This window comes from Chenopodium quinoa, unplaced genomic scaffold (assembly GCF_001683475.1).
Source record: "Chenopodium quinoa cultivar QQ74 unplaced genomic scaffold, ASM168347v1, whole genome shotgun sequence".
Taxonomy (NCBI): domain Eukaryota; kingdom Viridiplantae; phylum Streptophyta; class Magnoliopsida; order Caryophyllales; family Amaranthaceae; genus Chenopodium; species Chenopodium quinoa.
This window is the reverse complement of record NW_018743196.1, coordinates 1,776,038-1,787,501: the sequence shown is the minus strand read 5'-3', so window position 1 is coordinate 1,787,501 and position 11,464 is coordinate 1,776,038. Positions and strand designations below refer to the sequence as shown.

The 11,464-nt window shown below is 34.3% G+C and overlaps 1 protein-coding gene across 3 annotated transcripts; it reads right to left on the bottom strand.

Moving 5' to 3' along the window:
- Positions 1–3,673: 3,673 nt before the first annotated feature.
- LOC110733093 (U-box domain-containing protein 3-like) lies at positions 3,674–10,181 on the bottom strand. Of its 3 annotated transcripts, none has more exons than XM_021913107.1 (6): positions 10,020–10,181; positions 9,831–9,886; positions 7,391–7,674; positions 6,378–6,512; positions 4,455–6,293; positions 3,674–4,098 (listed from the first exon to the last, which is right to left on the bottom strand). In XM_021913107.1, the coding sequence occupies exons 3-6, from the start codon at positions 7,667–7,669 to the stop codon at positions 4,033–4,035; spliced, it is 2,319 nt and encodes a 772-aa protein (XP_021768799.1). In that variant the 5' UTR covers positions 7,670–7,674; positions 9,831–9,886; positions 10,020–10,181; the 3' UTR covers positions 3,674–4,032. The 3 variants fall into 3 exon arrangements, with proteins under 3 accessions (XP_021768799.1, XP_021768801.1, XP_021768800.1); XM_021913109.1 differs by having other exon boundaries at positions 6,396–6,512; XM_021913108.1 differs by lacking the exons at positions 9,831–9,886; positions 10,020–10,181 and adding an exon at positions 7,902–8,416.
- Positions 10,182–11,464: the final 1,283 nt, after the last annotated feature.

Genomic DNA, 11,464 nt, shown 5'->3' with positions numbered 1-11,464 from the left:
CTCTTATTCTCATGGGGAAGGAGGAGGGGAAATCTAAGTAGAAATGTTACCTCGATATGCATTTACTTCTTGTAAAAATTTTGCACGTAATGTCTTGTTTGGGTGAAATATGACTGGTTGATGTTGAGACGGTTTTCTCTTAAGAACCTATCTCATAGGTGAATATACATATGATGCTTCTTTTTTCTAATTAATGTTGTTCTAGTTAGGAAGCTTTTGCACCATAGATTATGTGATTTTAAAAAGTTTTTATGTATTAACCAGAAATTTTACTTAGTTTAGAGACTACTATACCTGTCAAAGAGTAGATACAATAGCCTTAGAAAACGATTTTCTCATAAATTTAACTCCAATTAAGATTGGCTGAAATTCCAACATTAAATGGTTTTTTGTTTGTAATGTACACATAACACTAGATTGACTGAAATTCCAACATTTAGTGTTATATATAAATATATAGCTCATTTGAATTAGAATTAAAAATATATAGTAGGATTTGATTTTAAATATATAGCTCATCTTCTATATAGTGCTATTAATTAATTTCATAAATGAGTTTACTTACTTAAACACTTAATCAGAGTATCAATAACACATCAATAAATTGGGAAACATTTGAGACAATTTTCACATAAACCCAATTTAGTATGAATATTAGATTGACTGGAAATGCTAGATTTAGCGCTACTTTTTTTAATTACTAATGTGCATATTATTATGAAATTTTGAAAATATAGTGTATTACATACATACATAGGGCAAATAGATTCAAGGCATATTATAAGAAAAAGTATTTTATAAATTGTGTATTGTTCTCACAGTTTTCCAACATAACCTATCATTTTGTGTGTATGCGTGTGTCTTAAGCTCATTGCTCACCACCTCTCTTCCATTTGTTTAATCAAAAACAAAAAAAATCTCCGTAACACTTGATTTTTAATAATCTAGAGTTTCTTGTGACTGCATTGGAAATGTACTTATGAATGCTAAAAATATCGAAAACTACGAAGCTTTTGTCATTTCTATTTTCTATTAACAATCTAATTTAACCCATTATACACTTAAGACAACTTTCTAAGAATGGAAAATCTCATACTTCCTGTTTGGGTCCAATTTAGTCCAATTGGGCCTAGGCGTTAAATGATCCAATTAAAAGTCCAAGGTCAAGGTTCAACTCTCCAATTGTGCTAAAGTCAAAGATCAGCCCTCAAAGCAAGTCAATTGGGCTAAGGCCCAACTTCTCCATGTATGAAGAGGTATAAAAGCCATCAATATTACATCTTTACATGGATTCACATTCATTCACATATTCTCATAGATTCTCATACATTCTGATTCATTCTCATTAATTCAAGCAAAGCCTCAAGCAACAAATTCTCTTGCATAGTGTTCTCTTTCTACACATTGTACTGACTTTAGCATCGGAGGGGCCTTCCTCGGCAACACCCCCGAGGCTAGTTTACGTGTGTTTACTGTGCAGGAAACCTTCGGCCCAACATTACTTGGACCGAATCTAGTCTTCTCCGTTTCAGCGGACCTTCGGCAAGGTCCCATTATTTTCACCCGAAACACTTCCTAAATATAGAGGAAAAGATAGGTAATAGCACCTGAAAAACATGACCATTTAATTATTTGTTCATTACATAAAATGCTAAAATTTTGCTTAGTACGAAGAGAATTTTGAAGTTTTTATTTAAGAAATTTGTTATGTATATACGAAGTATTCACTGCATTTAGTCCACCGGCCCACCGTCACTGTTACCACTATGTCTCTACTGTTGGAACTCAATTCAACACCATTCAAATTAAAGTTAAAGATTTTCTGAAATATTAAATTGAATTTTAATGGTTAATTTAAACTTGTGAGACATAAAATTTTGTAGCTAAATAAGTTTTATACTTATTAAGTAATCTTGTATAGATGTTAGGGTAGTAAGAGGTTTTATAAAGCTCAAAGAATAATACAGTACTTGTATAATTTGCGGTGATTAATTATTTAATTTATGGGTCAAAAAACGAAAGTCATTGCAAGTTTTATGGTTGAATTTTTTAATCCTAAAAATCACGCCGTAATAAATAAGGCGTTGTTCTCTTTAACATGTAGAAAAATTCAGTTTGGATAGTAAAATTAGTAGTATTTGAGAACTAGTGAATAGGAAAAAAAATGGTTCTTAGTGAAAAGTTGGCTATAAAGTCTTGTTCTCATCAGATTATTTTCAGTTCAGCTCAATTCAGATCTAATAAGTTCAGTTCAGTTTATCTCCTAATTTCCTTCTGTCATAAAATATTAATTTCAGTTCAGTTCATTTCAACTCTAATCAGTTCAGTTCAGCTCAGCTCAATTCATTCCAGTCAATAAAAACAGACCCTTAGTATCATTTTTTTTATCAACAAATTAGTAGTTACAATCGATTTAATTTAATAAAATCGATTTAAGTTAATAAAATCAATCAGTAACAATCGATTTTATTCAATGGATTTCAGTTCAATGACATGATCACATGCCTAATCCCCCAAACATTGATAAAAGGAGGGTCCATTGAATTAAAGGGGGAAAACAAAACCTTGACTTCATATAGTTGGACCATAGCATGAAATACCAACATTTCATTTTCCATAATTAAACCTAGTTGCATTTGACAAGGACAAGAGTTTACCAGATTCATGCACTTACTTTTGATTTTTTTTAGATTTTAACACTAAATTTATTTTCTTCATTGTTTTGTGGAAATCAGAATCTTCATTTGCTAAGTAAAGCCTAGCTCATTGTTCCAAAAAAATAAATTAAAAAAAATTAAAAAAAATTAAAAAAAAAAAAGAGAGAAGCCTAGCTAAGGCCCAAAAAATATATGTACTGGGCTGGTCCGCCGGCTGTGAATGACCACCCAATGGACCGAAGTAAAGTCCAGCCGACTGTAGACCCATCATTGCACCACCGTTTGATGGTCTGTGGTGAATACATGAGCCTTTGTTGAGTAGTCATATCAATACTCATCGCAGCAGTGTATAGCGCATGCACCACAGATGCAAGCACGCGACATATATGCACCAATAACACGCGCCTCACAAGGCTCACATAGTGCGCGTAAAGCACGCAAAGTTGTTGGGAGACAGAAGAGAAGAACGATTAGTTACGAAGGCTAATAGCATCAAGTAACCATGAGTTGTGGAGAAGAGATATTACTTTTATCGTCAAGAGAGGCTAATCGTGTTGCAGATATTTACTCCCCAGAAATATGATTTGTATATTTGTAATAAATTTGAAATGCTGTTAAAGCTGAAAAAACACATTCCTCAGTCTCTTTAATGTCCAACAGTATTCTCATTCTGTTTTGCTGTGAGAAGCCTGTTAAAGTGCCGAGCAGTCTGACCCAAAAAACTAGATATAACCCCATACCTTAGTAATAAATGACAGTACAATGATCAAACTCGAGTCCAGCCCACTGCACCGTGCAGACCCTTCCATTGTGCTATGAATTTTCCGGTGTCACGGTGATAGATAGGCATATGACTGAGTTTATGGATCCACATCTCAAACTAAAAATCACTGGATGTGTAAAGTGAACGAAAACGAATTTGATATGGAGGTATGCAAGATTTGCTCAGTAATTGGGTGCCACCCTGTATAATGCATAGATCGTAACCTAAACAAGAAATCTGCTCTCCACAAGCATGCCTAAAAAGCCGTTGAATGCTTAAGCTTGTAATCTTTACATAATATATGTAAAGCAAACAGAACAATGCGTAGTGAACATCAAGATTCTATATTACACATATACACAGTAATCCTTAATCAAGATCAAGCTCATCACGACGGCTAATGAAACTTTGGTGAAATAATTACTGACAAACCCCTACCTGACTAGGAACTAATATGTACTAGACAAACAAAAAATTAATGACGGCATACTTGATTGAAAAGATTTACGATTAAAAGAATACCTGATCTACATGACGGACATAGATTTTCTAACGCAAATGGCCTAGCTCTGAAAATACAAAACAAAGAATATAGCAGTAGCATATGTTGTCTCACTTTTTCTTCTTGCCTGCAGCCCCTTCACGTTGAGTACGAAAATGACTTAGAAGCTGCTGAGCCTGCAAATCCATAAACAAAACCTTGCATTATACTTTCAACGATTCATGTAACTCAATGAGAACTATAATTCCTTGTAAGCACTTATAAGTTTCAAAAAGCGACAATTTAAAAACATCAATGCTGAGCTCTTTCTTTCATTCAAGTGACACAGGAAAGACAATACTTTAGTTAGAATACTTGGCACTTAGAATATCGATACAGCAATTTTGCGAATTTTGATTAATCTGCAACATTTAAATTCAAAATCTACTACCCACGTGCATTTTCCCCAGCACCCCAAAAAAAAAGAAAAAAAAAAAGAAAGACAGCAGCAGCAAAAGTATGAGAAGTTACAAAAGAGAAGAATATCACTTACTTTCTCCTTAGCTCTAGGGGTTCCCGACTGAGATAGAGCAACAAGTGGAGGAACAGCACCTTCTTGGAGTACCAAGTTGCAAAACTTGGGACTATTAAGACACAATTGCAACAGCACGGAAGCAGCATTTTCCTTTCCTCTTTGTGACCCTGACTCGACAATCTCGACAATCAACGGTATACCACCTTCTTTAGCAATTGCCATACACCCTTCAGAGATTGTGGATAGATTTGCGAGAAGGGCTACAGATTTGTCAACCATTCCTGTGGGAGGGTCTAAAAGCTCAATAAGATGCTTCACTGCTCCAGCTTGAACTATTCGAGCTTTATTTTCATGACAGATGGATAGATTAAACAAGGCAGTTGCAGCATCCTTTTTCCCTCTGACGGTCCCCCTAGCAAGAAGATCGACCAGCACTTTGCTTGCCCCTGAGCGCCCAATCTTTGACTTATAATCTTCAAGAAGAGAGAGACTGAAAAGAGCTGCAGCTGAGTTTTCTTTAGCTGTATCAGTTCCTGTCTTAAGAACATGTATCAATGGTTCAATTACTCCTGCTTCTGCGATCCTTGCTTTGATTTCTTCATTAAGTGAAAGGTTTAGAAGGGCAGTCACAGCATGCTCTTGGGTTATCTTTACATCAGAGTGTAAAAGTGAGATTAAAGGGCCAATGACCCCACACTTCCCAGCAATGATGCGATTATCCATGTTGTGCTTAGCAAGAAGTCGCAGCTCGGCTGCAGCTGCAGTTTGCAGCGCATGGGATGGACTTTTTAGTTTCTCTACCAATTCATCAACATGGGATGGTGTAGTTGTTTCATCATGTCCTGAGTCAGAGAATGAAAGTGAGTTAACTCTGGAATAGTTATTGCTCCCATTCTCAGAACTTGTTTTTGCACTTTGAGATCCTCTCCCTGATAAAGAATTACATGTAGAACGCTCTGACGTGAACTCGCCTACATTTTCATGTCTGTCAGATATCCTTGATATTTCAGTTGTTGATGAAGGCATATAGTCACAGCTGGAAAAAGCACTTGTTGCAGAGTGGGTCCTACTATGAGCATATGAGTGTTCAGGGGAACGGTTGTTGGACTTCTTCGCTTCCAAACCTTGGCACATGCTGGAGCTCACCTCATCAGATACAGAAGGATCATCGATATTTAGCCTTCCAACTGCATCTCCAATCTCTAAGGAGGACCTAGACATAGAGTCACTGCTATGAACTGAGCAACGGAAACTATCAGTACGGATTACATCTTGAGCACTGGAGCTGTCATCGGCATCAGTGCTGTCAGAGCTATTTGGAGGCTTCAGATTATTTTCCTGAAACCAATTTGCTACCAGTGCCTTGACAGTGTAATTTGGTATGATATTCGTGTGTGAAAGATATTGGCGGGTTTTGGGGCAAGTATTTAGCCCATGATCAAGCCATCTTTGGATGGACGACCTCTCAAATGTTTGTCCAGAAGCTACAATGACTGGATCTAACATAAAATCTAATGACAACGGGCAGCGGAAGTATGAAGGGATAGGAACTCCATTTATTGTTCCAGAGCATCCGTTTGTTAGCATATAGTCACGAATAAGAGCCAGGAGATCCACAATTTGGTTGGTCTGATCCACTTTTTCTGTGCACTTGTTCGCATAAACTTTCACCCTTTCCTTTTCAACAGCAATACTCTCTTTAAGTAATTCCTGATTTGATGCTAGGCTCAGAGACTCCACGATTTCTGCCAAGTGTTCACTACAAGAAATCAGGCTATCGTTTTTACTTTTTAGAGCTTGTTCAATGTGTACTGAGATCCGCTCAGGCTGCCAGCTTTGAAGTTCCTGGACACAATGCTAAAAAGTCCTACAGAAGTTAGAGACTAGCCAAGAGCTTGAAAGTAGAATTAAATAATAAGATAAGGGAATATCTCAAGCTACCATTATCTCGGTACATACTTGCACACCAGCGAAACTAGATGAAGACGATGATGTCCGTAATAACCTACACAATATACCACATATCTCAAGGGAAGAACTCCTGATTCTTTTCATCAATTGCTCACTTTGTGAAACCTGACAGTTAAAATTGGTTATGAGATATTAAGGTATATCCAAAAGATGAAGAATGTCTACATCTAGCACATATCAAATATACACCCTGGAAAAAAAAAAAAAACAAAACAAAACAAAAAAAAACAAAAAAACACTAGAGCAGCATAAAAGGACAGAGAGCCACCCTTTATAACGTAAAGACAAACTGATTACAAAATACAGTAGCCCACAAACAACAGAAATATGCAGTTTATAATAAAAAGTTCAAGTACACAAAAAAGGACATGTGATGAGAAACAAGTAACAAAAGCCTATATTCTGGAGAAATGAAGCCAACAAGGGAAATAACTACAGCCTAAATCATTACCATTTGGAACACCACTACAGTACCTATTGCAAAGATAGCAGCACCATTAGCATATCTTAACTATAATGCACTGAAAATCTATAGATGGTCACATTTTCTGGAAACTCCCGAAACTTGAAGAAACTCAGGGGAACTCTTCCTTTATACATCAGTAACTTTCCTTCCTACGGATGTTGAAAGTCCAAAAAATGATTTCTTTGTAACACCCAGTGAAAAACAAATGCAAACTAACAATTACTAGCAAGTAATATTGTTCATAAAACACGAAACTTCATATTTCTAAGCAAGATAATTGATCTATGGTTTAACATTCTTGTTTTTTCTAATTTTCAATGAAAACTGCATCTTCATGATTCTCGGTTGGGGAAAAGGGGGGGGGGTATTTCTAAGCAAGATGATTGATTTATGGTTAAGGTTTCATGTTTTTCTAATTTTCAATGAAAACTTCATTTTCATGTCTTTTTTTTTTTTTTTTTTTTTTGGAGGGAGGGGGGTGGGTGGGGGTGGTAGCAGAAGGAATTGATAGACTCACAGTTAAAAGTTTACTCATTTTCGGCGACCATCGTTCCATAAATTCTCTGGCAGAATTGATGTAAGCATCCAAATCTTCACACTCCTTCCATAAATTTCCTTCTGAAGCTATCTTGTCATCATCATTAATTTCATCAAGGACAGGTTTCAAATGTTTCAGCATAATAGCCAAACTCTCAAAATCGTTTTGAGTAGGCATAGCCTTTGATGTCTGACATGACATCAAATGAATGAATCGAGATATACTGTTGTTCAGACATCTCATATATGTCGTCTCCATTTCACCTGCATCAATACAAGAAATGATACAGTTAGAATACATAAAAGCCATTTAAAAGTACCAGTGACCATATTTTTTATGAACAGAAATCTAATTCTCAACCTTACAAACGTGATTATGATGAAGAGGTAACTAGACATATTGATATGCTAATTAATCATTAGCTAAAGACATCTTTCAACACAATAGAATTCTTCAATTCTCTATTGTTAAAAAATAGAAGGGCACTTACCCTACAAGTCAGTTTGGAAAGCATTCTATTTAATGCATAGAGCTCCAAGCCAAAAAAGGACATACAAAGGAAAGGCTCAATCTAATAAAGTTAAGAACATAAACTTTGACACCAATGACAAACAGACTAGATTCAGCAGAGAATCCAGTTTCTTCAGCTCAGCAGGAAGAAGGGAGACAGAATTTCATATTGCTTCTGAACTGTGAGGCTCTAACAGAAATGACATTCAGATGGAACTTCCGTGCCCAAAAGATAGATCATAGAAAGCTCCTTGAGACAGCAATCTAACCCAACATACATGCCATCTCAATACACAAGAATAAATCGTACATCTAAAGTAAGCTTAATCAGACCTAGCTCATAAGCTTCGAGCACTTGATCATAACAGCATTCAACTAATAATTACAAGTTTTCCTTCATCAATTTGACATTCACTAACCACACATATCTCAGCCCGATAGGTACAAAAGAATGAAAAAAACATTAAAGCAGGAAAAGAGAAAAATGAAAGAAACAGAAAATTTATCTCCAAATCTCTTATTAAAGTAAAGTTTTAGTCTGCAAGGCAATCATGTAAAACTAGTCTATGACAACTTTTCCTGTAGCCCTGCTTATGTCCCTTGAGTTAGTGTGGGGTAATGGTCTAAAAGGTTAGAACATGCGCTTTAATAGATGTAAATGACCTTACAATTAAAAAGCTAAATTATGTTTTGCACCTTTATGACCATAAAGTTCACTGTATTCTTGTACGAATCCATAAAGTTCAGTAACAATAATTCTTTTCCATTGAGCTATACAAGAAGCCACTTGGAATATTTATCCCAAACGTGGTTATATAAGGCATTCAGACACTTCAAACAGAAGAAAGGTGATACGAATCCCAAAAACAGCTGGCTCCCAGCCTTGAAGCCACTCCCGTCAACATTGTTCCCAACTCACGCTAGTATGTAAATAACAAATCAATTTCAAATATCCAGTGGGAGGTGTATAGAATAATGAAGGTTCAGGTTCAACTGCCCACCCCTCCCTCCTTTAGGGTCAATCAGCAACAAGAGTATTAAACCTAAGAATAAAAGAGAAGTGTCATTTGACCCCTATTTAGATAAACCACATATTCTGTGCATATTAAAAGATTCAAAAAAAAAAGGCAATAGGACAAATTGGTGGTCATATCTCTAATAATTCAGCATTTTTACTAAACTGATGTGTAACATCTTACCTACATCAATTCGAAAAGCATAAGCCTCAATCAAAGTGTAACCAACAACTCATCCATCCAGGATCAAACATTTATACAATGTAGTACAACTTAAATCAAATCTACATTCTACTTTATAGCCAAAACAAGCAACGCGATTCGCTCAAACAGAAAGGTAAGCCCTTTCCCAAATAGATAATGATTACAATTGCCCGAAACTAACGGTCCAATTCATCAAAAACACCTGTTACTAACCTTAACCATCTAGGAAATCAGCTAGGTTCAGAACAAGAGTTCTTTCTTCACTTGAGATAACAAAATTAGATGATTTAAGAGCATTTCTCATCAAATAAGACTTCATAATCCCAAATTCCTCTCGAACAACACAATAAAAGCTACATAATTAGGAATAAATTGACACCAAACACATGCAACACCTATTTCCTTAGCACAAACATCATCAAGTTTCAATCTTTTTGAGATTCCCAGCTGTAAAACACCAAGAACAAGGAAAGTACAAAACCCATTCAAATTCTAATCTAAACAAATTTAAGTTACAACATTCTTAACAACCCATATTACATCAATGGCAAAATACCCATTAATAATTACAATAATGCAATCCTAAAATCATGAAATTATTTACAAAAAATTGAACAAAATATAAAACCCAGAAGAAAAAAATTGGACAGGAAAAAGAGGGGAAGGTCAAATGCAAGAAATGGTTGTACCTGATGCAGGGGAAGCTAGTAGGTGAAGGCATTAACAGACCCAGAAATGGTAAGTTCTGTTAGCATGAAATAACAAAATTTGTTGAGTCTGAAATTATACATAAAAAAAAAATAATAATAAATAAAATTATATACTTAGCAATTTTCCCTAAAAAAATTCCTATTTCTGGAAAACCCTCTCATATGTACCTTGTTTACAACGCTTTCATGGTAATCAGAAAATTGTTAAGAGGGGTGAGTGTATTTTTGTGTTTTTTGATTAGAGAAGTTGGAAGAAGGCCTTTCTTCTTTTGTTTTTCTGTTTTAGGGCAAATATACAGATTGGCCCACATTGTATTGGACATGACACATGAGTGAATATTTTTGTATACTTTATCTATTTTTTAATATTGCACAATTTTTACATTATTACTCCTTCCGTTTCAAAATAAATGCATTCGCATCAATTTGATATCTATACCATATACATGCATGCAACACTTTGATCAATAAAAATAATTGTTTTTTTGGTCGTTCTAATGTATAATTTTTGAATTAAGTGTTTATAGGTTTTATTTATACATATTGATGATTACAAATATAATTGGTCAAAAAAAAAAAAAAAAAATACCCTCTTTTAAGTTAGATGGCAATTTTAAGAGAAAGAAATGCACCATATTTCATGGGTATAATACGAAGTAATTTTCATTAAATAAAAATTTATACGAGTATAAGTGTTAATTTTGACCACAATTATTTAATATGTACTCTTAAGATAGGAAAATAGATGTCATCACTTTAATTGTTTGTTACTGTTTTTTTTTTCACATGATTATTGGGTAATTAGAGTGATAGTGTACGGAGTATTATTTAGACATCAAGATTAATATAAATGGGTCATTCATTTTTCCAAATCAAATTTCGATAACAATAGAAAAAAAAAATTTGCATTCAACCTAGCATAGTGTCATTCTGCATTTAATAACCTACTAAAAATAGGTAGAACTATACTTCATTCTAACAATTTATATTAATTCCGGTGATTAATTTATTTGTCCACAATAATGTTTTAAACTACATTTTATTATTTGGCCTATTATACCTATATGTATACCAACAACTTTAGATAGTTGGAATTCATTCCTAACATAATAATGGTCACCAATTCTAAGTAAATTTTAAATAAAATAAGAGGAAGCATAACTATATGATTAACTAGGTTAGCAATTAGCCAATTATAAGGCTTTATCACCAAGTGATATTATTATTATCTTATCCACAAAATTGTCACCATATTATCCGGTTGTCTTTCCTTTATTTGGTCAATTGCTTAACAATTCCGCTTATTTTTCATTTACAGATAATTAGAAGTAGTTGTCTTTCACATAATTATTGTCTGGACTTTTGTTTTAAATCAAATAAACAAATAAATAATAATTATTCTCTCATCTTTTTTGCTAATAAAATGCTACAAGACAAAATATATGCATCCTTAGGAATGACATTCCACTCTTGATATGACTCCATAAGAGTTAAAGTAATCCAAAAAATGCAAAATTTGTGCCTGGATTTTTTTGTTGTATTCCATTATATTTACAACTAATATGAGTACCTAAACAATAATATATACGTATAAATAATAAATATCAGATTGA

Bases quoted from the DNA above. Each gene is read 5' to 3' on its own strand.
- LOC110733093 (XM_021913107.1), bottom strand. From the start codon at position 7,669: ATGGAGACGACATATATGAGATGTCTGAACAACAGTATATCTCGATTC. The intron at 6,513-7,390 runs GTGAGTCTATCA...TTTAACTGTCAG, and splicing joins AAATGAGTAAACTTTTAACT to GTTTCACAAAGTGAGCAATT. The intron at 6,294-6,377 runs GTAGCTTGAGAT...AGGACTTTTTAG, and splicing joins AAGTATGTACCGAGATAATG to CATTGTGTCCAGGAACTTCA.